The 24256-nt window shown below is 71.8% G+C and overlaps 2 protein-coding genes across 2 annotated transcripts in view; both read left to right on the forward strand.

Annotated features, from left to right (window-relative positions):
- The first annotated feature begins 1544 nt into the window (after positions 1 to 1544).
- On the forward strand, positions 1545 to 20329 carry LOC135310345 (calmodulin-binding transcription activator 1-like). Its single transcript, XM_064437598.1, is given in 25 exon segments — positions 1545 to 1694; positions 3073 to 3162; positions 3248 to 3348; positions 4168 to 4235; positions 4306 to 4441; positions 5465 to 5536; positions 5660 to 5834; positions 5940 to 6083; positions 7548 to 7716; positions 7718 to 8138; positions 8182 to 8274; positions 8401 to 8521; positions 8602 to 8739; positions 9548 to 9654; positions 10315 to 10553; positions 13309 to 13387; positions 13937 to 14177; positions 16042 to 16217; positions 16729 to 16949; positions 17376 to 17589; positions 17691 to 17762; positions 17913 to 17933; positions 19047 to 19252; positions 19704 to 19778; positions 19919 to 20329. Coding segments are annotated over 24 exon segments (3384 nt in total). The 5' UTR covers positions 1545 to 1694; positions 3073 to 3131; the 3' UTR covers positions 19983 to 20329.
- A 211-nt stretch (positions 20330 to 20540) lies between these two features.
- SPAG7 (sperm associated antigen 7) overlaps positions 20541 to 24256 on the forward strand; it is a 4213-nt gene continuing 497 nt past the window's right edge. The window contains exons 1-6 of the mRNA XM_064437607.1: positions 20541 to 20687; positions 21599 to 21666; positions 21744 to 21832; positions 22545 to 22629; positions 22971 to 23087; positions 23413 to 23569. Coding sequence (XP_064293677.1) covers positions 20597 to 20687; positions 21599 to 21666; positions 21744 to 21832; positions 22545 to 22629; positions 22971 to 23087; positions 23413 to 23569 — 607 coding nt within the window. The 5' untranslated portion in view covers positions 20541 to 20596. The remainder of the gene's footprint in view (positions 20688 to 21598; positions 21667 to 21743; positions 21833 to 22544; positions 22630 to 22970; positions 23088 to 23412; positions 23570 to 24256) is intronic.

Here is a 24256-nt window from a genome sequence, read left to right on the forward strand (position 1 = left end):
CACTCTTTCTCTTCCTTTTTTCTCATTTTCTCATCTCACACTTTCCCCTCACGCTTTTCCCCCATTTTCCCTCCCTTTCCCCCCTCACACTTTTCCCTCTTTTCCCCCCACTTTCCCCTCACAATCTCGCTTTTCCTCCTTTTCCCCTCACAACTTTTCCTCCTTTTCCCCTCACAACTTTTCCCCCTTTTCCCCTCACAACTTTTCCCTCTTTTTCCCCCATTTTCCTTCACAATTTTCCCTCCTTTTCCCCTCACAACTTTTCCTCCTTTTTCCCCCATTTTCCTTCACAATTTTCCCTCCTTTTCCCCTCACAACTTTTCCCTCTTTTTCCCCCATTTTCCTTCACAATTTTCCCTCCTTTTCCCCTCACAACTTTTCCCTCTTTTTCCCCCATTTTCCTTCACAATTTTCCCTCCTTTTCCCCTCACAACTTTTCCTCCTTTTCCCCTCACAACTTTTCCTCCTTTTCCCCTCACAACTTTTCCCTCTTTTTCCCCCATTTTCCTTCACAATTTTCCCTCCTTTTCCCCTCACAACTTTTCCTCCTTTTCCCCTCACAACTTTTCCTCCTTTTCCCCTCACAACTTTTCCCTCTTTTTCCCCCATTTTCCTTCACAATTTTCCCTCCTTTTCCCCTTTCCCTCCTTTCCCACATTTTCTCCTCACTCTTTCACGTCTTTCCCCCCATTTTTATCACATTTTCTCTCACACTTTTCCCTCTTTCTCTCCCATTTCCCCCCATTCCCCTCCCAGCAGCCCCCAGATGCCCCACAACAGGGAGACGAGCCTTCGGCCCCTTCGCCAGGTACGGACCCAAACCAGCCCCAAATCACCCCAAAATGTCAACCCCCCCCACTGACACCCCCAGACCACGGGGTCCTTAAGCGACAAACTGCACCCCTAATGAGCGAGCTGCCCCTCGTTGCCCCATAGCCCCCCCCATAGTGCCCTACAGCCACCCCCTATACTGCCCGTAGCCCCCTGTTCTGGGCCCTATAGTGCTCCTATATAGTGACCTCAAACAGGCCCCATAGCCCCCCCCTCCATAGTGCCCCATCACCACCTCCTATAGGGATTTACAGCTACCTCATACGGGCCCTATAGTGAACCTATATAGCGCCCCACAGCCACTTTCTATGGTGCCCAACAATGTTCTATAGCATCCTGTAGTCGCCTCCAATAGGCCCCACAACCATCTCCTATAGAACCCTATAACTTGCTCATCGGAACCCCATAACCGCCTTCTATAGCGCCCTATAGCTCTCCCACCAGAGCCCTATAACCGCCTCCTATGGAGCCCTATAGCTCCCCCGTGCCTACAGCCGGGCGAGGGCCGGCCCCGGATGGCCCCGCCCACCCCGACCCGAGTCCCCGCCCACCCCGTGCCATGGCCCCGCCCCGCCATCCCACGGTCCCGCCCACCCGTCACCTGGGCCCCGCCCACCCTGTCCCCAGGGCCCCCTCACCCGGTCCTCTCCCCCCGCCCACCCCGCCCTGTCCCCGCCCACCCCGCCCTGTCCCCGCCCCTGGCCGGCGGCGCGGCCCCGCCCCCGTGCGCGCTGAGGTCACGCGCCGGCGGCGCTGTCAGCGCCGTCCCCGGCGGGGCGGGAAGATGGCGGCCGGCGGCGGGGGCGGGGGCGGCGGCGAGGGCGGCGGCAGCGGCGGGGGGGGCGGCCTCCTATTGCCGGCAGGTGGGGCGGGGTGTGGGGTGCCGTGGGGCGGGGATGTGGGGGGGCAGCGGCGGGGGTGTGGGCTGCCGTGGGGCGGGGATGTGGGGTGCCATAGGGTGAGAACATGGGCTGCCGTGGGGCGGGGTGTGGGGGGCCATGGGACGGGGTGCCGTGGGGTGCCATAGGGTGTGAACATGGGGTGCCGTGGGACGGGGATGTGGGGGGACATGGGGCAGGGGTGTGGGCTGCCGTGGGGTGGGGATATGGGGTGCCGTGGGGCGGGGTGTCGGCTGCTGTGGGGCGGGGATGGGGTGGGGCATAGGGCGGGGGTGTGGGCTGCGTGGGGCGGGGTGTGGGGTGCCGTGGGGCGGGGATGGGGTGGGGTGTGGGGGGACACGGGGCAGGGATGTGGGGTGCCGTGGGGCGGGGATGTGGGGTGCCGTGGGGCAGGGATGTGGAGGGGCATGATGTGGGGGTGTGGGGCAGGGATGGGGTGGGGCTGTGGGCGCCACAGAGTGAGAATGTCGGGGGTCACAGGGTGGGAATGTGGGGTGCCGTGGGGCAGGGAGGTGGGGGGTCATGGAGCAGGGCTGTGGGGCATCATAGGGTGGGGTTGTGGGGGTTATGGAGTGGGGATGTGGGGTGCGGTGGGCTGGGAGTCTTGTGGTTGTGGGGTGCCATAGGGTGGGGCTGGGGGCTGTCACAAGATGGGTGTCTTAGGTGTGTGAGGAAGGGATGAGGGGGGGCCATGGGGTGAGAATGTAGGGGGGCCATGGGGTGGGGATGTGAGGTGCCATAGGGTGAGAGTCTTGAGATGTGGGACAGGGCTGTGGGGTGCCATGGGGTACCGTGGGGCAGGGATGCAGGGTGCCATGGGGTGCCGTGGGGCAGGGCTGTGGGGTGCCATGGGGTGCCGTGGGGCAGGGCTGTGGGGTGCTGTGGGGTGCCATGGGGCAGGGCTGTGGGGTGCCATGGGGTGCCTTGGGGCAGGGATGCAGGGTGTCATGGGGTGCCTTGGGGCAGGGCTATGGGGTGCCGTGGGCAGGGCTGTGGGGTGCCATGGGGTGCCGTGGGGCAGGGATGCAGGGTGTCATGGGGTGCCTTGGGGCAGGGCTATGGGGTGCCGTGGGCAGGGCTGTGGGGTGCCATGGGGTGCCTTGGGGCAGGGATGCAGGGTGTCATGGGGTGCCTTGGGGCAGGGCTGTGGGGTGCCATGGGGTGCCGTGGGGCAGGGTGCCGCAGGTGGTGCTGTGGTGCTGTGCGTTGCCAGGCCCGAGCTGTGGGGCAGCTGTGGCAGGATCCGCAAGGGACGCCCCCCCAGTGCCCCCCCAGTGCTGTTCCCCCCATCCCCCGCTCGGGGGACACACACGGAGGGGGTGACCCAGGCGCCACCCCCCAGGTGCGAGCCCTTCCCCCGCGCCCCGAGGGGAGCTCTGAGCCCCCCCCACGCGCCCCGCGATGAGCGGCAAGGAGCCCACCGAGGTCTCTGGTAAGGGGGGGCGACACTGGGGGGGGGTGGGCACACGGGGGGGGCGCAGGGGGGACACGGGGGGACACTCATCCCTCCCCCGCAGACAGGAGCCACCTGAAGGTTTTCCTGCCCCGGAAGCTGGTGGAGTGTCTGCCCAAATGCCCCGTCCTGCCCAAGGAGCAGCTGCGCTGGAACACCAACGAGGTGGGGGGACGTGGGGGGACGCGGAGGGACGTGGGGGGACGGAGGGACGTGGGGGGACGCGGAGGGGGACAGGCCGTGGGGTGACAACGGGGGGTCGGGGATGGTGAGGGTGGTGTGGCAGTGGGGGGGGGGGGACACAAGCACAACGTGACACGGAGGGTTGGGAGGGTGACACGGGGGTGACGAGGTGACACGGGTGACACAGGGTGGCAGGGTGACATGGAGGGGTGACTGTGTGACACGGGGGGACATGGAGGGGTGAGAGGGTGACATGGAGGGGTGACTGTGTGACGTGGGGTGACAATGAGGGGTGAGAGGGTGACACAGGTGATGTGGAGGCGTGACAGGGTGACATGGAGGTGTGGCAGAGTAACACAGGGGTGACAGGGTGACACGGGGGAGTGACAAGGTGACATGGGGATTGACAGAGTGACATGGAGGTGATGAGGTGAGATGGGGGTGACAGGGTGACATAAGGGTGTCACGGGGGGGTTAAGGTGCCACGGGAGGGTGACATGGGTGGTTGACAAAGTGATGTGGTGGGGTTGACAGGGTGACAGAGGGGGGTGGCAGGGTGACACCAGGGTGACATGGGTGACATGGGGAGTGACAGGGTGACACGGGAGGGTGACAGGGTGACATGGGGGTGGTAGGGGAGGGACAAGGTGACAGGGGGTGACATGGGAGGGTGACATGGGGAGTGATGAGGTGACATGGGGTGACAGGGTGACATGGGGTTGCCTCGGGGGTTGACAAGGTGACCCGGGGGGGTGACAGGGTGACCCGGGGGGGCCACCTCACCCCTTCCCCCCCACCCAGGAGATCGCCTCCTACCTGATCACCTTCGAGAAACATGACGAGTGGCTCTCCTGCTCCCCCAAGACCAGGTGGGGCGGCCGTGGGGTGCCGTGGGGGGGTGCCAGGCCGCGGGGTGCCCCCCCTCACCCCCTTTTCCAGGCCACAGAACGGCTCCGTCATCCTCTACAACCGGAAGAAGGTGAAATACCGCAAGGACGGTTACTGCTGGAAGAAGCGCAAGGACGGCAAGACCACCCGCGAGGACCACATGAAGCTGAAGGTGCAGGGGGTGGAGGTAGGAGGCAGCGGGGGGCCCCCCCAAAATCCCCTGAGCCACCCAAATCCAGCCCCACCCCCGGTCCTGGCATGGGGAAGGGGCGATGGGGAGGCCTGGCTGGGGGTGAGGGTGCCCAAGGGGGGCGGTTGGGGGTGCTGAGGACCCTCAGGGGATGATTCAGGGGTGCTGGGGAACCCCAGGGGGTGTTTTGGGGGTGTCAGGACCCCCAGTTGCACGTTTGGGGGTGTCTGGGACCCCCAGACGCTGGTTTGGGGGTGTCATGGACTCCTATTTGCACGTTTAGGGGGAGTCTGGGACTCCCAGGGGCTGGTCTGGGGGTATTGGGGACCCCTAGTTGTGCATTTGGGGGTATCAGAGACCCCCAGGGACTAGTTTAGGGGTGTGAGAGACCCCCAATTGTGTGTCATGGGGCGCTAGGGACACTCTGGGTAGTAGTTTGGGGGTGCTGGGGACCCCTAAAGGGTGCTCTGGGTGTATCAGGACTCCCAGGGGGTGGTATGAGGCTCCTGGGGACCACCCAGGGTGAGTCTGGGGGTGCTGGGGACCCCCCAGGGTGCGATTTGGGGGTGTCAGGACCCCCAATGGTGGAGGTCTGGGGGTGTTCAGGACCCCCAAGGGGTGGTTTAGGGTTATGATGACCCCCAAGGCGGAGTCTGGGGTTGCTGGGGACCCCTAAAGGGTGCTTTGGGGGTATCAGGATCCCCAGGGGGTGGTTTGAGGCTCCTGGGGATCCCCCAGGGGGCGATTTTGGGGTGCTGGGGATCCCCCAGGGAGCAATTTGGGGGTGTCAGCCCCCCGAATCACACAGATGAGGGCGCAAGGACCCCCCGGTTGGTAGTTCAGGGATGCGAGGACCCTTGGCGGGGGGGGTTGGGGGCACGAGGAGCCCCCACAGCAGGGTTTGGGGGTATCAGGACCCCCGGGGGATGGTTAGGGGGTGTCGGGGGTTTGGGGGGGAGCCCCCCACTTTATGTTTTGGGGGTGTCAGGCCTCCCCCCCCCAGCCCGCCTCTCCCCGCAGTGCCTCTACGGCTGCTACGTCCACTCCTCCATCGTCCCCACCTTCCACCGCCGCTGCTACTGGCTGCTGCAGGTACGGGGGGGGCAGCGGGGACCCCCCAAAAACCACCCCGGGGGAGGGGTGGGGGGTCCCCAACCCCCCCATAAACCCCCCCTCCCCAGCCCCAGCTCTTTTGCCCCTCCCTCAAAATCCCAGAACCCCGACATCGTCCTGGTGCATTACCTGAACGTGCCGGCGGCGGAGGAGTGCGGCCGCCCCTGCGGCCCCCCGCTTTGCGCCGGGGGCCCCCCGCTTTGCGCCGCCGCCGCCGACCCCCGCGAGTGGCTCAAGTGGTCGCAGGAGGAGCTCGTCGCCCAGCTCCGCCCCATGTGTACGCCTGCTTTACTTACTGGGGAGGGGGTCGGGATGACATGGACACCCCAAAACCCCCCCTTTTTTCACTTATTTTGCCCCCCCCCGTCGTCCCCCCCCCCAGTTCACGGGCTGAAGTGGGGGTGCGGGAACGGGGGGGGGACCCCGGGCGGGCTCTCGCTGGAGCAGCTGGTGCAGCACGTCCTGGAGAGTCACCAAGCGCGGCCGCCCCCCCGCACCCACGCCTGCCTCTGCGCCGGGGGGCTGGGTGAGATGGGGCACCCCAAAACCTACCCGGGGCACCCCGAAACCCCACGGGGTGCCCCAAACCCCGTGGGAACCCCCTGGGACCTCCCAACCCCCCTGGGAACCCCTAAACCCCCTTGGGACTCGCTGGGACCCCCTAAACGCCCTTGGGACACTGTGGGACACCCCAAAACCCCTTGGGACACCCCCGCAACTGTACCCCGAACCCCAAAACCCCTTGGGACACCCCCCAACTGTACCCCGAACCCCATGGGACACCCTCGGGACCTCCCAAACCCCCCCCGGGACCCCCAAACCCCCTTTGGACCCCTTGGGACACCCCCCCAAGCGCACCCCAAAACCCCTTGGGGCACCCCAAACCCCATGGGAACCCCCAGGACCCCCTAAACGCCCTTGGGACCTCGTGGGACACCCCAAAACCCCTTGGGGCACCCTGAACCCCCTGGGACCCCTCTGGGACCTCCTAACTCCCCCTGGGACCCCCTAAACCCCCTTGGGACCCCTTGGGACACCCCAAAACCCCTTGGGGCACCCCGAAGCCCATGGGACCCCCCTGGGACCTCCCAACCTCCCCTGGGACCCCCTAAACCCCCTTGGGACCTCATGGGACACCCTGAACCTGCCCCAGAGCACCCCAAAGCCCCCCAGGGCACCCCAAACCCCATGAGGCCTCCCCTGGGACCTCCCAAACCTCCCTGGGAACCCCAAAACCCCTTGGGACCCCCCTGTGACACCCCACAACCCCACCTGGGATACCCCAAACCCCCCTTGGGACCCCCACCCACCCAGGGAACCCCAAAACCTCCTGTGACCCACTGGACCCCATCCTCCCCCCCAGCACCCCCCCCCCAAGAGCTCCCCAAATCCCCCAGGGCCCCCCATCCTCCTCCCTTGGGGACCCCCACCTTCCCCCCCCCCAGGCACCCTCGTCCCCCCCAACAGCCCCCCAGATCCCCAAGGGACCCCCATCCTCCCCACCCTGGAACCCCCCATCCCACCCCAACAGCCCCCCCAAATCCCCTGGGGACCCCCAAAACCCCCCTGGGCCCCTCACAGGTGTCCCCCAAACACCCCCGCTCCCCCCAACACCCCTGCAGCCCCCCCAAAACCCCCTGCTCCCCTTAACTTCCCCCCCGGCCCCCTCCTGCTCCCCCCTAATGTCCCCCCCAGCCCCCCCAACACCCCCTGCCCCCCCCAAACCCCCTGCTCCCCCCTAAAGCTCCCCTCGACCCTCCCAACCCCCCCTGCTCCCCCCTATACACCCCCCAAGACCCCCCAGGCCCCACTAACATGCCCCCTTCTCCCCCCTAAAGACCCCCCTGACCCTCCCAGCCCCCCCAACCCCCCCTGCTCCCCCCTAAAGCCCCCCCCCAGCCCCTTCCAGTCCCCCCCAACCCCCCCCCGCTCCCCCCTATACGCCCCCCAAGCCCCCCCGGCCCCCCTAACGCGCCCCCTGCCCCCCCAGGCACGCCGGGTCACAAGTGCGGCAGCACCAAACACCGCATCATCTCCCCCAAAGTGGAGCGGGGGGGCGGGGGGGGGGCGGCGGCCCCCGAGCCCCCCAAAGCCGCCCCCTCCTCCCCCGACACCACCCAGCCCTCCCCCGGCCTGGGGGGGGCCCCCCCCGACCCGCCCCCCCCCCGCCTTTCCCCCCACTCTCCCCCTTTTAGTAGTGACTAATTTAGGGGGGGCGGCCCCGGGGGGTCCCGAAAACCCCCTGGGTCTGACCCCCAGCCAACACCTGGTGACCCCCGAGAGCGCCTGCCCCACAGCGCTGCCCCATGGCGCTGTGGGGCTGCCCCATGGCGCGCCCCCCGCCGCCTTCGACCCCGACTGTTTCCTCAACAGCCCCCGCCGGGGGCAAACCTACGGCTGCGAGGCCGAAGCCCCCCCCGGGGCGCCCCCCCCGGCACCCCCAAAATTAGGGGTTGAGGAGGAGGAGGAGGAAGAGGAGGGTGAGGAGGGGGTGGCGGTGACCCCCTCGCAGCCCCCCTTCGCCCTCCCCTTCCCCGACCTGCTCCCAGGCGACGTCGGGGTCCCCCCCACCCCGCAGGGGATCCCCCCCCCCACCCCACGACCCCCCCCCAGCCCCCCACGACCCCCCCGCCACCCCCCGCACCCCCCCTTCCCCCCCCGCCGCCGAACCCCCCGTCGCCATCACCGATTTCTCCCCGGAATGGTCGTACCCCGAGGTGAGCCCCCCTCCCCCCGCTATCGGGGTCACCCCGCGTGTCACTTGCGTGCGTGTGGGGCCACCCCACGCGTGGGGGGCACCCATGGGTGACCCCCCGCCCCCATTTCCCCCCCCCCCCCACAAGGGTGGGGTGAAGGTGCTGATCACGGGGCCGTGGGGTGCCGGCGCCTACAGCTGCCTCTTCGACCGGGTGTCGGTACCGGCCGCCCTGGTCCAACCGGGCGTCCTGCGCTGCTACTGCCCCCGTGAGTATTTTGGGGGGGTCCCCGCCCCCCCCGCCCCCCCCGATACCCCTTTATCATCCCTTTTTCCCCCCAAAACGCAGCTCACGAGGCGGGCGTGGCCGCCCTGCGCGTGGCCTGTCCCCCCCGGCTGCTCTCGGCCGCGGCGCCCTTCGAGTACCGGGCGCGGGGGGGGGCGGGGGGCCCCCCCGGAACGCAGCTGGACTGGCTGGCGCTTGACGGTGAGCGGGGGAACCCCCCACACGCACCCCGAAACGCACCACGCACCCCCACCCCCCCCCTCTGCGGGGGGCACCCCGAAATTGGGCCCAGCCTCTTGGGGAGGGGGATGCCTGGGGCTCTTCGGGCGGGGGGCGCCCCAAAATTGTGCCTGCCCTCATGTGGGTGATGCCCCGATGCCAGGGGCCACTGTGTGGGGTGGGGGCACCCCAAAATTGGTGGCACCTGGGTGAGTGGGTCCCTTGGGGGCAGGGGGCGCCCCAAAATTGTCCCCATGCTAATGTGGGGGTGATACCCAGGCACTTGGGTCGCCTTTATATGGGGGGGCACCCCAAAACTGATGATACCTGTGTGACTGGGTCCCTTTGGGGTGGGGGGGCACCCCAATATTTGTGGCACCCGGGTGACTGGGTCCCTTGGGGGCAGGGGGCACCCCAATATTTTTGGCACCTTGGTTACTGGGTCCCTTGGGGGCAGGGGGCACCCCAAAATTGTCCCCATGCTAATGTGGGGGTGACAGCCAAGCACCTGGGTGCCCTTTATATGGGGGGGCACCCCAAAATTGGTGATACCTGGGTGAGTGGGTCCCTTTGGGGGCAGGGGGCACCCCAAAATTGGTGGCACGCCGGTGAGTGGGTCCCTTGGGGGGCAGGGGGCAACCCCAAACTTGTCCCCACCCTTGTGTGGGGTGTCCCCATTCTGGGCCGGGGGGGGTCGGATGGTGGTGGGGGAGACCCCGGTGTCTGGCTGGGGGGAGGGGGGCGCTCTCCTGGCTGCCAGGGTCCCCCCCTCACCCCCCGCCCCCCCCAGAGGCCCAGTTCCGTCTGTCCATCCTGGAGCGGCTGGAGCAGCTGGAGACGCGGCTGGGCGCCCTCCCCCCCCCGCGGGGGAACCCCCCGGACACGCCCCCCGAGCAGGTGGGTGCCCTGGGGGGGGGGAGGGCGGCCCCGCCCCGCCCCACCGCCTGGGTACCCCCCAGTGTCCTGTGGTGGGGGAGGGGGGTGGCCCCCCACATCCCCTCTGGGGTGTCCCCTGGGTGTCCCCAACGTCCCCTTGTGTCCCCCTGTGTCCCCCGATGCCTCCCGTGTCCCCAATGACCCGCAGTGTCACCCATGTTCCCATGTGTCCCTGACGTCGCCCCGTGCCCCTTGAAACCCCCCGGTGTCCCCTGGGTGTCCCCAATGTCCCCTGCCACCCCGTGTGCCCCCCAGTGTCCCCAATGTCCCCCCATGTCCCTCTGTGACCCCAATGACCCGCCGTGTCACCCATGTTCCCATGTGTCCCTGACGTCGCCCCGTGCCCCTTGAAACCCCCCGGTGTCCCCTGGGTGTCCCCAATGTCCCCCCATGTCCCTCTGTGACCCCAATGACCCGCCGTGTCATCCATGTCCCCTTGTGTCCCTGACATCCCCCCATTTACCTTGAAACCCCCCAGTGTCCCCTGGGTGTCCCCAATGTCCCCAATGTCCCCTGCCACCCCCCGGTGTCCCCTGGGTGTCCCCAATGTCCCCTGGGTGTCCCCAGTGTCCCCAACGTCCCGTCACCCCCCGGCGTCCCCTGACGTCCCCACGGGGACAGGGGCCGGCGTCCTCCTTCGAGGCGCGGGTGGTGGCCGTCTGCGAGGCCATGATGGCGCGGCCGGGCTGGCCGGGGACGGCGTCGGGGACCTCGGGGACATCGTCGGGGACGTCGGCGTCGGGGAAGTCGGCGTCGGGGACGGCGCTGCCCCACGGGGCCACCTTCCGCGGGATGACGCTGCTGCACCTGGCGGCCGCCCAGGGCTACGCCGGGCTGGTGGAGGCCCTGCGGCGCTGGCGGTGAGCGGGGACCCCTGGGGACACCTGGGGACACCTGGGGACAGGGTGGGGGCCCTGCGGCGCTGGCGGTGAGCGGGGACCCCTGGGGACCCCTGGGGACCCCTGGGGACAGGGTGGGGGCCCTGCGGCGCTGGCGGTGAGCGGGGACCCCTGGGGACACCTGGGGACAGGGTGGGGGCCCTGCGGCGCTGGCGGTGAGCGGGGACCCCTGGGGACACCTGGGGACAGGGTGGGGGCCCTGCGGCGCTGGCGGTGAGCGGGGACCCCTGGGGACACCTGGGGACAGGGTGGGGGCCCTGCGGCGCTGGCGGTGAGCGGGGACCCCTGGGGACCCCTGGGGACAGGGTGGGGGCCCTGCGGTGCTGGCGGTGAGCGGGGACCCCTGGGGACACTTGGGGACCCCTGGGGACAGGGTGGGGGCCTTGCGGTGCTGGCGGTGAGCGGGGACCCCTGGGGACACCTGGGGACCCCTGGGGACAGGGTGGGGGCCCTGCGGCGCTGGCGGTGAGCGGGGACCCCTGGGGACACTTGGGGACCCCTGGGGACAGGGTGGGGGCCCTGCGGTGCTGGCAGTGAGCGGGGACCCCTGGGGACACCTGGGGACCCCTGGGGACAGGGTGGGGGCCCTGCGGCGCTGGCGGTGAGCGGGGACCCCTGGGGACACCTGGGGACACCTGGGGACAGGGTGGGGGCCCTGCGGTGCTGGCGGTGAGCGGGGACCCCTGGGGACCCCTGGGGACACCTGGGGACAGGGTGGGGGCCCTGCGGCGCTGGCGGTGAGCGGGGACCCCTGGGGACCCCTGGGGACCCCTGGGGACAGGGTGGGGGCCCTGCGGCGCTGGCGGTGAGCGGGGACCCCTGGGGACACTTGGGGACCCCTGGGGACAGGGTGGGGGCCCTGCGGCGCTGGCGGTGAGTGGGGACCCCTGGGGACACCTGGGGACCCCTGGGGACAGGGTGGGGGCCCTGCGGCGCTGGCGGTGAGCGGGGACCCCTGGGGACACTTGGGGACACCTGGGGACAGGGTGGGGGCCCTGCGGCGCTGGCGGTGAGCGGGGACCCCTGGGGACACTTGGGGACACCTGGGGACAGGGTGGGGGCCCTGCGGTGCTGGCGGTGAGCGGGGACCCCTGGGGACACTTGGGGACCCCTGGGGACAGGGTGGGGGCCTTGCGGTGCTGGCGGTGAGCGGGGACCCCTGGGGACACTTGGGGACCCCTGGGGACAGGGTGGGGGCCCTGCGGCGCTGGCGGTGAGCGGGGACCCCTGGGGACACTTGGGGACACTTTGGGGACCCTTGGGGACACCTCCAGGATACCTTGGGGACAGGGATGAGATGGGGACAGGATGGGACCCCCCTGGGACCTGTCCCCGAGGGGAGGTGACACCCCCAGTCTATGTCGCCGAGGGGAGGTGACACCCCCAGGCCGTGTCCCCGAGGGGAGGTGACACCCCCAGGCCGTGTCCCTGAGGGGAGGTGACACCCCCAGGCCGTGTCCCCGAGGGGAGGTGACACCCCCAGGCCATGTCCCTGAGGGGAGGTGATCCCAGGCCGTGTCCCTGAGGGGAGGTGACACCCCCAGGCCATGTCCCCGAGGGGAGGTGACCCCAGGCCATGTCCCTGAGGGGAGGTGACACCCCCAGGCCGTGTCCCCGAGGGGAGGTGACACCCCCAGGCTGTGTCCCCGAGGGGAGGTGACACCCCCAGGCCGTGTCCCCGAGGGGAGGTGACCCCAGGCCGTGTCCCCGAGGGGAGGTGACACCCCCAGGCCATGTCCCCGAAGGGAGGTGATCCCAGGCCGTGTCCCTGAGGGGAGGTGACACCCCCAGGCCGTGTCCCCGAGGGGAGGTGACACCCCCAGGCCATGTCCCTGAGGGGAGGTGATCCCAGGCCGTGTCCCCGAGGGGAGGTGACACCCCCAGGCCATGTCCCCGAGGGGAGGTGACCCCAGGCCATGTCCCTGAGGGGAGGTGACCCCAGGCCGTGTCCCCGAGGGGAGGTGACCCCAGGCCGTGTCCCCGAGGGGAGGTGATCCCAGGCCGTGTCCCCGAGGGGAGGTGACACCCCCAGGCCATGTCCCCGAGGGGAGGTGACCCCAGGCCGTGTCCCCGAGGGGAGGTGACACCCCCAGGCTGTGTCCCCGAGGGGAGGTGACCCCAGGCCGTGTCCCCGAGGGGAGGTGACACCCCCAGGCTGTGTCCCCGAGGGGAGGTGACCCCAGGCCGGTGACACCCCCAGGCCATGTCCCAGAGGGGAGGTGACCCCAGGCCGTGTCCCCGAGGGGAGGTGACCCCAGGCCGTGTCCCCGAGGGGAGGTGACACCCCCAGGCTGTGTCCCCGAGGGGAGGTGACCCCAGGCCGTGTCCCCGAGGGGAGGTGACACCCCCAGGCTGTGTCCCCGAGGGGAGGTGACCCCAGGCCGGTGACACCCCCAGGCCATGTCCCTGAGGGGAGGTGACCCCAGGCCGTGTCCCCGAGGGGAGGTGACACCCCCAGGCCGTGTCCCCGAGGGGAGGTGACACCCCCAGGCTGCGTCCCCGAGGGGAGGTGACACCCCCAGGCTGTGTCCCCGAGGGGAGGTGACACCCCCAGGCCGTGTCCCTGAGGGGAGGTGACCCCAGGCCGTGTCCCCGAGGGGAGGTGACACCCCCAGGCCGTGTCCCTGAGGGGAGGTGACACCCCCAGGCCGTGTCCCCGAGGGGAGGTGACACCCCAAGGCGGTGACCCCAGGCCGTGTCCCCCCGGTCCCCGCAGGGCGCTGGCTGCCGACAGCCTGGAGCTGGAGCAGGAGGTCGACCCCCTCAACGTGGACCATTTCTCCTGCACCCCCCTGGTGAGGGGACACGGGGGGGACACGGGGACATGGGGGGGACACAGGGGGCCGATGGGAACATGGGGGGGACACAGCAGGGTTGGGGACATGGGGGACTGGGGGGACAGGGCACAGGGTGGTGGCTCGGGCAGGGCTCGGGGTGCCAGGGGTGGCGTTTTGGGGACAAGGGGACCCTCGGGGATGGGGTTGGGACACGGAGGAGACATGGGGGGACAATGGGGACACGGTGGGGACATGGCAGGGTTGGGGACATGGGGGACTGGGGGCACAGGGTGGTGGCTTGGGCAGGGCTTGGGGTGCCGGGGGTGGCATTTTGGGGACAAGGGGACCCCCGGGGACAGCGGGGATGGTGTGGGGACACGGTGGGGACACGGGGGGGACAACGGGGACACAGTGAGGACACGGTGAGGGCTGGGGATGCAGCGGGATCGGGGGGTGGACGAGGCACGGGGTGGTGGCTCGGGCAGGGCTTGGGGTGCCGGGGTGGCGTTTTGGGGACAAGGGGACCCCCGGGGACGCCGTGGTGACGGGGTGCCCCGGCGTCCCCAGATGTGGGCGTGCGCCCTGGGTCACCGGGAGGCGGCGGAGCGGCTGTGCCGCTGGGACCGCCGGGCGCTGGCCGTCCCCGACACCCTGGGGCGGCTCCCGCTGGGCCTGGCCCGCGCCCGCGGCCACCTGGGCCTCGTCACCCGCCTGGAGGAGCTGCAGCCGCAGCCGGCCCCCGCCTCCCCCCGCCCGCCCCCCGCCGGCCCGCGCCCGCCCTCCCCGCTCTCCGCCAGCCCCGACACAGGTACGGCCCCGCCGACGCTCCCGGCCGGCCCGCCGGCACCGCGGGGAGGTCACGGGCACCGGCACCGCGGGGAGGTCACGGGCACCGGGCACCGCATCCCCTCCCGGGCACCGGCACCGCGGGGAGGTCACGGGCACCGGCACCGCGGGGAGGTCACGGGCACCGGGCACCGCATCCCCTCCCGGGCACCGTCACCGCGGGGAGGTCACGGGCACCGGGCACCGCGGGGAGGTCACGGGCACCGGGCACCGCGGGGAGGTCACGGGCACCGGCACCGCGGGGAGGTCACGGGCACCGGCACCGCGGGGAGGTCACGGGCACGGGCACCGCGGGGAGGTCACGGGCACCGGCACCGCGGGGAGGTCACGGGCACCGGGCACCGCGGGGAGGTCACGGGCACCGGCGCCGCGGGGAGGTCACGGGCACCGGCGCCGCGGGGAGGTCACGGGCACCGGCACCGCGGGGAGGTCACGGGCACCGGCGCCGCGGGGAGGTCACGGGCACCGGGCACCGCGGGGAGGTCACGGGCACCGGCACCGCGGGGAGGTCACGGGCACCGGCACCGCGGGGAGGTCACGGGCACCGGCGCCGCGGGGAGGTCACGGGCACCGGCACCGCGGGGAGGTCACGGGCACCGGCACCGCGGGGAGGTCACGGGCACCGGCACCGCGGGGAGGTCACGGGCACCGGCGCCGCGGGGAGGTCACGGGCACCGGCACCGCGGGGAGGTCACGGGCACCGGGCACCGCGGGGAGGTCACGGGCACCGGCACCGCGGGGAGGTCACGGGCACCGGCACCGCGGGGAGGTCACGGGCACCGGGCACCGCGGGGAGGTCACGGGCACCGGGCACCGCGGGGAGGTCACGGGCACCGGGCGCCGCGGGGAGGTCACGGGCACCGGGCGCCGCGGGGAGGTCACGGGCACCGGGCGCCGCGGGGAGGTCACGGGCACCGGCACCGCGGGGAGGTCACGGGCACCGGCACCGCAGGGAGGTCACGGGCACCGGGCACCGCGGGGAGGTCACGGGCACCGGCACCGCAGGGAGGTCACGGGCACCGGCACCGCGGGGAGGTCACGGGCACCGGCACCGCGGGGAGGTCACGGGCACCGGGCGCCGCGGGGAGGTCACGGGCACCGGCGCCGCGGGGAGGTCACGGGCACCGGGCACCGCGGGGAGGTCACGGGCACCGGCACCGCGGGGAGGTCACGGGCACCGGCACCGCGGGGAGGTCACGGGCACCGGGCACCGCGGGGAGGTCACGGGCACCGGGCACCGCGGGGAGGTCACGGGCACCGGGCGCCGCGGGGAGGTCACGGGCACCGGGCGCCGCGGGGAGGTCACGGGCACCGGGCGCCGCGGGGAGGTCACGGGCACCGGCACCGCGGGGAGGTCACGGGCACCGGCACCGCAGGGAGGTCACGGGCACCGGGCACCGCGGGGAGGTCACGGGCACCGGCACCGCAGGGAGGTCACGGGCACCGGCACCGCGGGGAGGTCACGGGCACCGGCACCGCGGGGAGGTCACGGGCACCGGGCGCCGCGGGGAGGTCACGGGCACCGGCGCCGCGGGGAGGTCACGGGCACCGGGCACCGGCACCGCGTCCCCTCCCGGGCACCGGCACCCCACTGCAGTCACCATCCCCCCTGGGTGGTCACCGTCACTGCGTCCCCACGGCCCCCCCAGACCCTCCCCACCCCCACCCCCCCGGTGTCACTGCTCCCCTCCAGCCTGTCCCCAGGTGTCCCCCCGTGTCCCCAAGGCGTCCCCTCCCCCAGCGCATCCTCACCCCCCGTGTTCCCCCCCCCGGGACTGACACCCCCCCGTGTGTCCCCCCGTGTCCCCCCCCCAATATCCCCCCAGGGCTGAGCACCGCCAGCAGCCCCTCCTCCCCCTCGGGGCTCTCGGAAGGTCCCGGCTCCGTCCCGCTGCCCCCCGCCCCCCCCGGCCCCCCCGAGGACGAGGGCTGGGGGCCGCCCCTCCCCCCCAGCCCCCCCGACGCCGACGACGCCCTGACCCCGCCCACCGACGCCCTGCAGGTAACGGGGGACCCCCGGGGGTTGGGGACGCCCCGTGGGGGGGGGCTGGGCTTGAGGGGACCCCCGGGGTTGGGGGGACCCCCGGTGATGGGGACACTCATGGGGTTGGGGACTCTCCCCAGAGTTGGGGACCCTCGAGGGTTTGGGACCCCCAGGGTTGGGAACCCCCGGGGTTGGGGACCCCCTCACTGGACTGGGGGGACCCTTAATGGCTGGGGACCCCCAGGGTTAGGGGACCCTCAAAGTTGGGGCACCCCCCCCCACGGCTGGGGACCCCCATGGGGGGGACACCCTCAAGGGTTGGAGACCTCTCAAAGTCGGGGGGTCCCCCAAAGTGAGGCCCCCCTCAGAGTTGGACCCTCAAGGGTTGGGGGTCCCTCAAGTATTGGGGACCCCCCAGGGTTAGGGGACACCCCCAGGGCTGAGCGCCCCCCCCCAAGGGGGACCCCCTTGAGGTTGGGGACCCCCAGTTTTTTGGGGGCCCCCCCGTTGTCGTGCTGTGCCCCCCCAGGCGGACGTGGTGACGCTGGCCCGGCAGATCATCGAGGCCACGCCCGAGCGCATCAAACAGGAGGCGCCGGGGGGGCCCCCCGGGAGAGCGGCGACGTCAGCGATGACGTCAGCGGGGGCAGCCGTGACGTCAGCGGCGACGTCAGCGGGGCTGGGCGCGGCCATGGCCTGGCTGGCCACCTACCTGGAGAGCGTCGACCGCCCCCCCGCGCCCCCCCCCAGGTACCCCCGGCTTCGGGGGGGACCCCGATATCCCCCTGGGGGGGTCCCCATGGCCTGGGGCACCCCAGTATCCCCATGGGGGGTCATCTGTGTCCTGGGGGCACCCCGATATCCCCATGGGGGGGTCCCCAAGTCCAGTGGTGCCCCAAGATCCCTAAAGGGGGGTCCCCAAGTCCAGCGGCACCCCAGTATCCCCATGGGGGGGGTCATCTGTGTCCTGTGACACCCCAATATCCCCATGGGGAGGGTTCTCTGTGTCTGTAACACCCCAGTATCCCCGTGGGGGGGTCTCCACATCCAGTGACACCCCATTACCCCCAAGGGGGGGGGTGGGGGGTGCCAGGCGGGCCGTGACACCCCGCTATCCCCCGCAGGGGTGCCACCCCCCACCCCGACACCCCTCTCTCTCTCTGTCCCCGCCCCCAGAGCGGAGGCGCCGTGTCGGGGTTCGCCGGGGGTCCCCGAAAAGCCGCCGCCGCCGCCCCCCCCGCCTTCGGCGGCCGGCTGGGCCGAGTTCCTCAACGCCTCGGGGGGGGCGCGGGGGGAGGGCGCCGTCGCCCTCCTCACCCTCTCCGACCAGGAGCAGCACGAGCTCTACGAGGCCGCCCGCCTCGTCCAGGGCGCCTTCCGCAAGTACCGGGTAACCCCCCCGCCCCGCGGGGACCCCCCCCGGCACCCCGAAACGGGGGGTGACCCCCCCAAATTGGGAATGACACACCCCCCCCCCCCCCCACACCCCAGGGTCGGCGGCTGAAGGAGCAGCAGGAGCTGGCGGCCGCCGTCATCCAGCGCTGCTACCGCAAGTATAAGCAGGTAACGGGGTGCGGGGGGACCCCAAAACCCCCCTCCAGCCTCCCCCCGCACCCACTGGGTCCCCCCAAGCCCCCCCCCCCCCCGGGTCCCCCCAAACCCACCCGGGCCCCCCCCAGTTAACCCTTTCTCTCTCTGCCCCCCTCCCCCAAGCTCACCTGGATTGCTCTGAAGGTAACGGGGTGCCCGGACACCTCGGGGTCCCCCCCTGCCCCGGGGGGGGCGGTTGGGGTGGGGGCACCCACATACTGGGGGTCCTGGGGGAGGGGTGTCTGGGCACCTGGGGACGTGTAGGGCACCCGGATGCTGGGGTCCCCACCCAGGGGTGCTGGTGCCCAGACTTGGGGGTCCCCACTACGGGGGCTTGGATTTTTGGGGTGCCTGTGGGGGGTCCTGGGTGCTGGTGTCTCCTTTGGGTGCCCAGATTTGGGGTCCCCACCCAGGGGGGCTGGGTGCCCAGACTTGGGGGTCCCCATAGGGCACCCAGATGTTGGGGTCCCCACTAGGGGGCTTGGATTTTGGGGTGCCTGTTGTGGGTCCTGGGTGTCGGGGTCCTCTTTGGGTGCCCAGATTGGGGGTCCCCATCAGGCGTGTTGGGTGGCCAGACACGGGGGTCCCCACCCAGGGGCGCTGGCTCCCCAAATTGGGGGGGTCCCCATTAGGGCTGTCATGGGGGTCCCCTCCAAGGGGTGCTGAGTTGCCATCCAGGGGTCCCGAGCCCCCACCTCTGGGTGCCCGGATATGGGGGTCCCCACCCAGGGGTGTTGGGTGCCCAGATTGGGGGTCCCCATTAGGGGTATCCTTTGGGGTCCCTCCAAGGGGTGCTGAGACGCCACCCAGGGGTCCTGAGCTCCCACCCCTGGGTGCCCCCACCCAGGGGTGCTGAGTGCCCGGATTGGGGGTCCCCACCCAGGGGTGTTGGGTGCCCAGATTGGGGGTCCCCATTAGGGGTATCCTTTGGGGTCCCTCCAAGGGGTGCCGAGACGCCACCCGGGGGTCCTGAGCCCCCACCCCTGTGTGCCCAGATTGGGGGTCCCCACCCAGGGGTGCTGAGTGCCCGGATTGGGGGTCCCTACCCAGGGGTGTTGGGTGCCCGGGTCGGGGGTCCCCCCCCAGGGGTGCCGGGTGCCCGGGTCGGGGTCCCCCCCCAGGGGCGCCGGGTGCCCGGGTGGGGGTCCCCCCCAGGGGTGCCGGGTGCCCGGGTCGGGGGTCCCCCCCAGGGGTGCCGGGTGCCCGGGTCGGGGTCCCCCCCCGGGGCGCCGCGTGCTGAGGCGCCCCCCCCCGCAGTTCGCGCTCTACCAGCGGATGACGCGCGCCGCCATCCTCATCCAGAGCAAGTTCCGCAGCTACGCGGAGCAGAAGCGCTTCCAGCGGCGGCGGCGCGCGGCGCTCCTCATCCAGCAGCGCTTCCGCAGCCTCCGCGAGCACCGGCGCCTGCAGCCGCCGCCGCGCCCCGCCGCCGGGCCCGCCGCCGCCCCGCCCGCGCGCCGCCGGTGGGTGCGGGGGGCGCCGGGGGGGCACCGGGGGGGAGGGGGGGGGGGACCCGGGGGAGTGGGGAGAGGGGGGGAGAGGGGTGCTGGGGGAGAGGGGACCCGGGGGAGTGGGTACCCGGGGGAGTGGGGGGAGAGGGGACCCGGGGGAGTGGGGAGAGGGGGGAGAGGGGCGCTGGGGGCCAGGGGTGCTGGGCCAGGGGCGCGTGGGGGGGCACCCCGGGGCCAGGGGACCCCAGCGGCGAGGGGTGCCGGGGGTGGGGGCTCCGGTGCCACCGGGGTCCTTGGGCACGGGGTGACACTGGGTGCCGGGGGGGCTCGGGGACAGGAACAGCAGCCACTTGGGGGGGACACACGACACACACGGGGGTGCGTGGGGACAGGGTGGGGGTGGGGGGGTGTGTGTCCCCCCCACCCCCCGCGGGGGTCCTCACCCTCCCCTCCCCCCCCCCAGCGGCACCTTCCTGACCCTGCGGCAGGACCAGGCGGCCCGGAGGATCATGCGGTTCCTGCGGCGCTGCCGCCACCGGTGGGGGCACGAGTGGGGGGGTCACGGGGGGGCGGGGGGATGTGGCGGGTCGGATGGGTGACAGTGGGTGGGGGCTGCCCGTGCGGGGGGTCCCCACGGAGCCTGACCCCCCCCCCACTCCTGTCGCCCCCCCCCCCCAGGATGGAGGAGCTGAAGCAGAGCAAGGAGGTGGACAGTTTACAGAAGCGGGGCCTGGCCTCGTGACACCCCCCGCCCCTCCCCCACCCCTCCCCCACCCCCCACGGGGGACCCAGGCGTCCGGGGGGGCTCCCCTCCCCCTCCCACCCCCCGGGGGCTCCCCACGCCCCACGGGGGACCCCCCACCCCCCTGCAGGCTTCGCCTTATCTCGCTGTGTCTGGTCACCCGGGTGCCTGGGTCCCCCCCGGGGGGAAGGGGGGCTCGGGGGAAGGGGGGGAGAGGGGGCTGAGCCACCCCCCGCCCCTCCCCCCACGCTCCTCTACGCCCCCCCGCATGCCCCCCCCCGCCCTGCGTGGGCTCTTTGTACAAAGTTCCATTAAAAAGCGAGAAAGCGGGAATTAAAACAAAAAAACCATCAGTGCGTGTGTGTGGCTGGAGGGGGGAGGGGGACACGCGGGGGGGGGGGGACCACGCGGAGGGGGGGGGAAACACGCGTGGGGGGGCGGCGCGGCCCCTTTAAGGCGGTGCCCCTTTAAGGATCGGGGACACCCATAAGCGAACCGCGCGCCCTTTTAAGGGCAGGCCCCGCCCCCCGGCCCTGACCCCGCCCCTTCCGCCCCGGCGCCGTGACGCACAGGCGCGGTGGGCGTGGCGTGGCGCCGGGCGGCTCCCGTCCAAGATGGCGGAGCTGGACCTGCTGGGCTCCATCCTCAGCTCCATGGAGAGGCCGCCCGCGGCCGCCGACGGCGAGGCGCGGCGCCGGGCCAGGGGTCAGCGGGCCGGGGGGCGCCGGGGAGGGTCTGGGGGGGCACCGGAGGGGGGGGGGGGGCACCGGGGGGGGGGGGGGCGGGGAGTAACGGGGGGAGCGGGGGGGGGCGGCGGCGCGTCCGGCCTCTCGCCCTCCCCACCCTTCACGCTTGGCCACGCCCCGAGGGTGTAGCCACGCCCACCGCGGTATGCGCCGGCTCCGCCCCAGCCCCTTGGCCACGCCCCCGGATCGCTTTCATAGACAAGCTGGGGTTCTGCTGGCTCCGCCCCCAGCCCCATGGCCACGCCCCCAATTCACTTTAATAGGCGAGCTGGGGTCTGCTGGCCACGCCCCTAGGCTGATGGCCACACCCCCAGTAGGCACCCGTGAGTGCTGCTGGCCACGCCCTCGTGTACACAGCCACCCCCCCCCCCGCCCCCATGACTGACACCGGGGGGCTTACTGCCCACGCCCACATGTAGCTGGCCACGCCCCCAGACCGGCCCTTGATAGGTGGCGCAGTACTGCTGGTCACGCCCCCTTTATGGCCGCGCCCACCACCGATATGGCCACGCCCCCAGCCCAAATGACTGCCAGTCTGAGAGGGTCTTACAGGTCACGCCCCCAGCTCCCTTGATAGACACACAGTGATGCTGCTGGCCCCACCCTGCCCCATGGCCCCGCCCCCATCCACAAGGCCACGCCCCACCCATCTGAGGGACACCCAGCTGGCTCCGCCCCCTCCCCATCAGCAACAGCCATGCTGGGCTGATGGCCACGCCCCCAGGCCCTTGGCCACGCCCCTGGCCGTTTGAGGGACACCCGGCTGGCTCCACCCCCTTGCATCCCTTCCCCCTCCCCCCCCCCCCCGCTGCGGGGGGGAGGGGAAAGCGGGGACCCCCCGCCCTGACCCCCCGCCCCCCCCCCCCCCAGAACAAGCCGCCCGGGTGAAGAAGCTGCAGGAGCAGGAGAAGCGCCAGAAGGTCGAGTTCCGCAAGAGGGTGAGTGGGGGGGGAGGGTCCCCCCCAAACCCCTGGGGGTCCCCCCGGGCCCCCCCAGTGACGCCCCCCCCCCCCAGATGGAGCAGGAGGTGTCCCAGTTCATCCAGGCCACGGGGGAGCCGCGGCGGCGCTTCCAGCCCATGAGCAAGATCGAAAGGAGCATCTTGTGAGGGGGGGGGGGACACATGGGGGGGGCTGGGGGGGGCTGGGGGGGCTGGGGGGGGCATGAGGTGGGGGGGGAGTGGGGACATGGGAGGGGCTTGGAGATATGGGGGGGTTGTGGGCACGGGGGGGCCTGGGGACACGGGGGGGGCTGGGGAGAATATGGGGGGGTGGGGGCATGGTGGGGGCGTGGGGACATTGGGGGGGTTTGGAGATATGGGGGGGGCTGGGGGGGTGGGGCTGGGGACGTGGGGTTCTCTGGGGACACGGGGGGGGCTGGGGACATGGGGGGGGAGCTTGGGGACCGGGGGGGTGCATGATGGGGGCTGGGGGGAGTGGGGATATGGGGGGGTGGGGCTGGGATCATGGGGTTCTCTGGGGACACGGGGGGGGCTGGGGACAATATGGGGGGACACTGGGGGAAATATGGGGGCACCATGGTGGGGACAATAGCACTGAGGGGGCGATACTGGGGGGGCCCGGGGGGGGGGGGGGACGGACACGGGGGGAGGATGCTGGGGGCACTGGTGGGGTGTTGGGGACGTTGAGGGGACACACTGGGGGGGGGGGGGGACGCGCAGAGCGTGGGTGGATGATGGGGGCAAGGGGGGATATTGGGGGGGGACACTGGGGGCACTGGGGGGGGACACTGGGGGCACTGGGGGGGACGATGGGGGGGGTGTGTGTCCCCCCCACCGCTGACCCCCCCCCGCCAGGCACGACGTGGCGGAGGTGGCCGGACTGACGTCGTTCTCCTTCGGGGACGACGAGGACAGTCGTTACGTCATGGTCTTCAAAAAGGTGGGGGAGGGGCGGGGGGACCCCGGGGGGGGGGAGGGGGGGGACCCCAGGGGACACGGGGGGATGGGGGAGGGGACGTGTGGGGATGGGGGGGAGGGAAAGCGGGGGGGCAGGGGGTGGAAGCGAGGGGGGGGGTGGGGGGGAGGGGAACTAGGGGGAGGGGACACGAGGGAGGTGACCCCAGAGGAGAGGGGGAGGGGACTCCGGGTGACGGGGGGATGGGCAGGACCCCGAGGGAGGATCCCAGGGGTGGGGGTGGGGGACCCCGGGGGGGTGTGGGGGAGGGGCTGCCTGTGCGCGGTGGGGGAGGGGCGGCTGGCCCGGGGCTGACGCCTGCGCAGGAATTCGCGCCCTCGGACGAGGAGCTGGAGGCGTACCGGCGGGGGGAGGAGTGGGACCCCGCCCGGGCGGGGGAGCGCCGCCGCCTCCATGGGGCGGGGCTGGCGGGCGGGGCGTGGGTGGGGTGGGGCTGGCTAGGGTGGGGCCATGGGGGTGGGGCGCATGGGGGGAGCTGGTAACTGGGGGTGGGGTCTGGGGGGTGGGGCTTGAGTGGGTGTGGCCCTGGGGGTGGGGTTGGGGCTTGAGCGGGTGTGGCCCTGGGGGTGGGTGTGGCCCTGGGGGTGGGTGTGGCCCTGGGGGTGGGGCTTGAGCAGGTGTGGCAGCACTACAGCCATGTAGTGGGGAGGAGTGGGCGGGACTCATTGCCAAGGGGGTGTGCCTTATGGGGAGGGCGTGGCTTGTGGGTTCGTGGGCGTGGCTTCCCACTGACACCCCGCCCCCCAGGAGCTGGCAGCCCAGCAGGAGGAGGAGGAGCTTCAGCGTGGCCCCGCCCCTCCCGGCCCCCCCAATGATTACAAGGACAAATACCGGCACCTGATTGGCTCCGAGGCCGCCAAGGCCGCCGCCCGCACCATGGAGGCCAATAAGGCTTACGGCTGCGGTGAGCCCGGCCGGGGTCCCTTTTGGGGGGGGTCTCGGGGCTCCCGGACGTCTGGGGTCCCTTTTGGGGGGGGTCTCGGGGCTCCCGGACGTCTCGGATCCCCTTTTGGGGGGGGTCTCGGGGCTCCCGGACGTCTCGGATCCCCTTTTGGGGGGGGTCTCGGGGCTCCCGGACGTCTGGGGTCCCTTTTGGGGGGGGTCTCGGGGCTCCCAGACGTCTCGGGTCCCCTTTTGGGGGGGGGTCTCGGGGCTCCCGGACGTCTGGGGTCCCTTTTGGGGGCGTGGGGGTGGGGACCCCTGGACACCTCGGTCCCCTTTTTGAAGGGGGGGGGGGGGTCACCCACGCACTTGAGTCCCCTTTTGGGGGGGGTCTCAGGGCTCCGGAACACCTGAGTCCCTTCTGGGGGGGTCTCGGGGACCCCTAGCCACCTGGGTCCCCTTTTGGGGGGGTTCTTGGGGTCTCCCAGATGCCTCGGTCCCCTTTTTGGGGGTGTGTGGGGGTCACCTGGACGCCGGGGTCTCCTTTTGGGGGGGGTCTCTGGGACCCCCGGATGCCTGGGTCCCCTTCTTTGGGGGGGGTGGGGCTCACCTGAATGCCTGGCTCCCCTCTGGGGGGGTGACTTGGGAACCCCCGACCACCCGGGTCCCCTCGGGGGGGCGGGATTTGGGGACCCCTGGGCACCTGGGT

The sequence above is a fragment of the Phalacrocorax carbo genome, chromosome 34, assembly GCF_963921805.1.
Source record: "Phalacrocorax carbo chromosome 34, bPhaCar2.1, whole genome shotgun sequence".
Classification (NCBI taxonomy): Eukaryota; Metazoa; Chordata; class Aves; order Suliformes; family Phalacrocoracidae; genus Phalacrocorax; species Phalacrocorax carbo.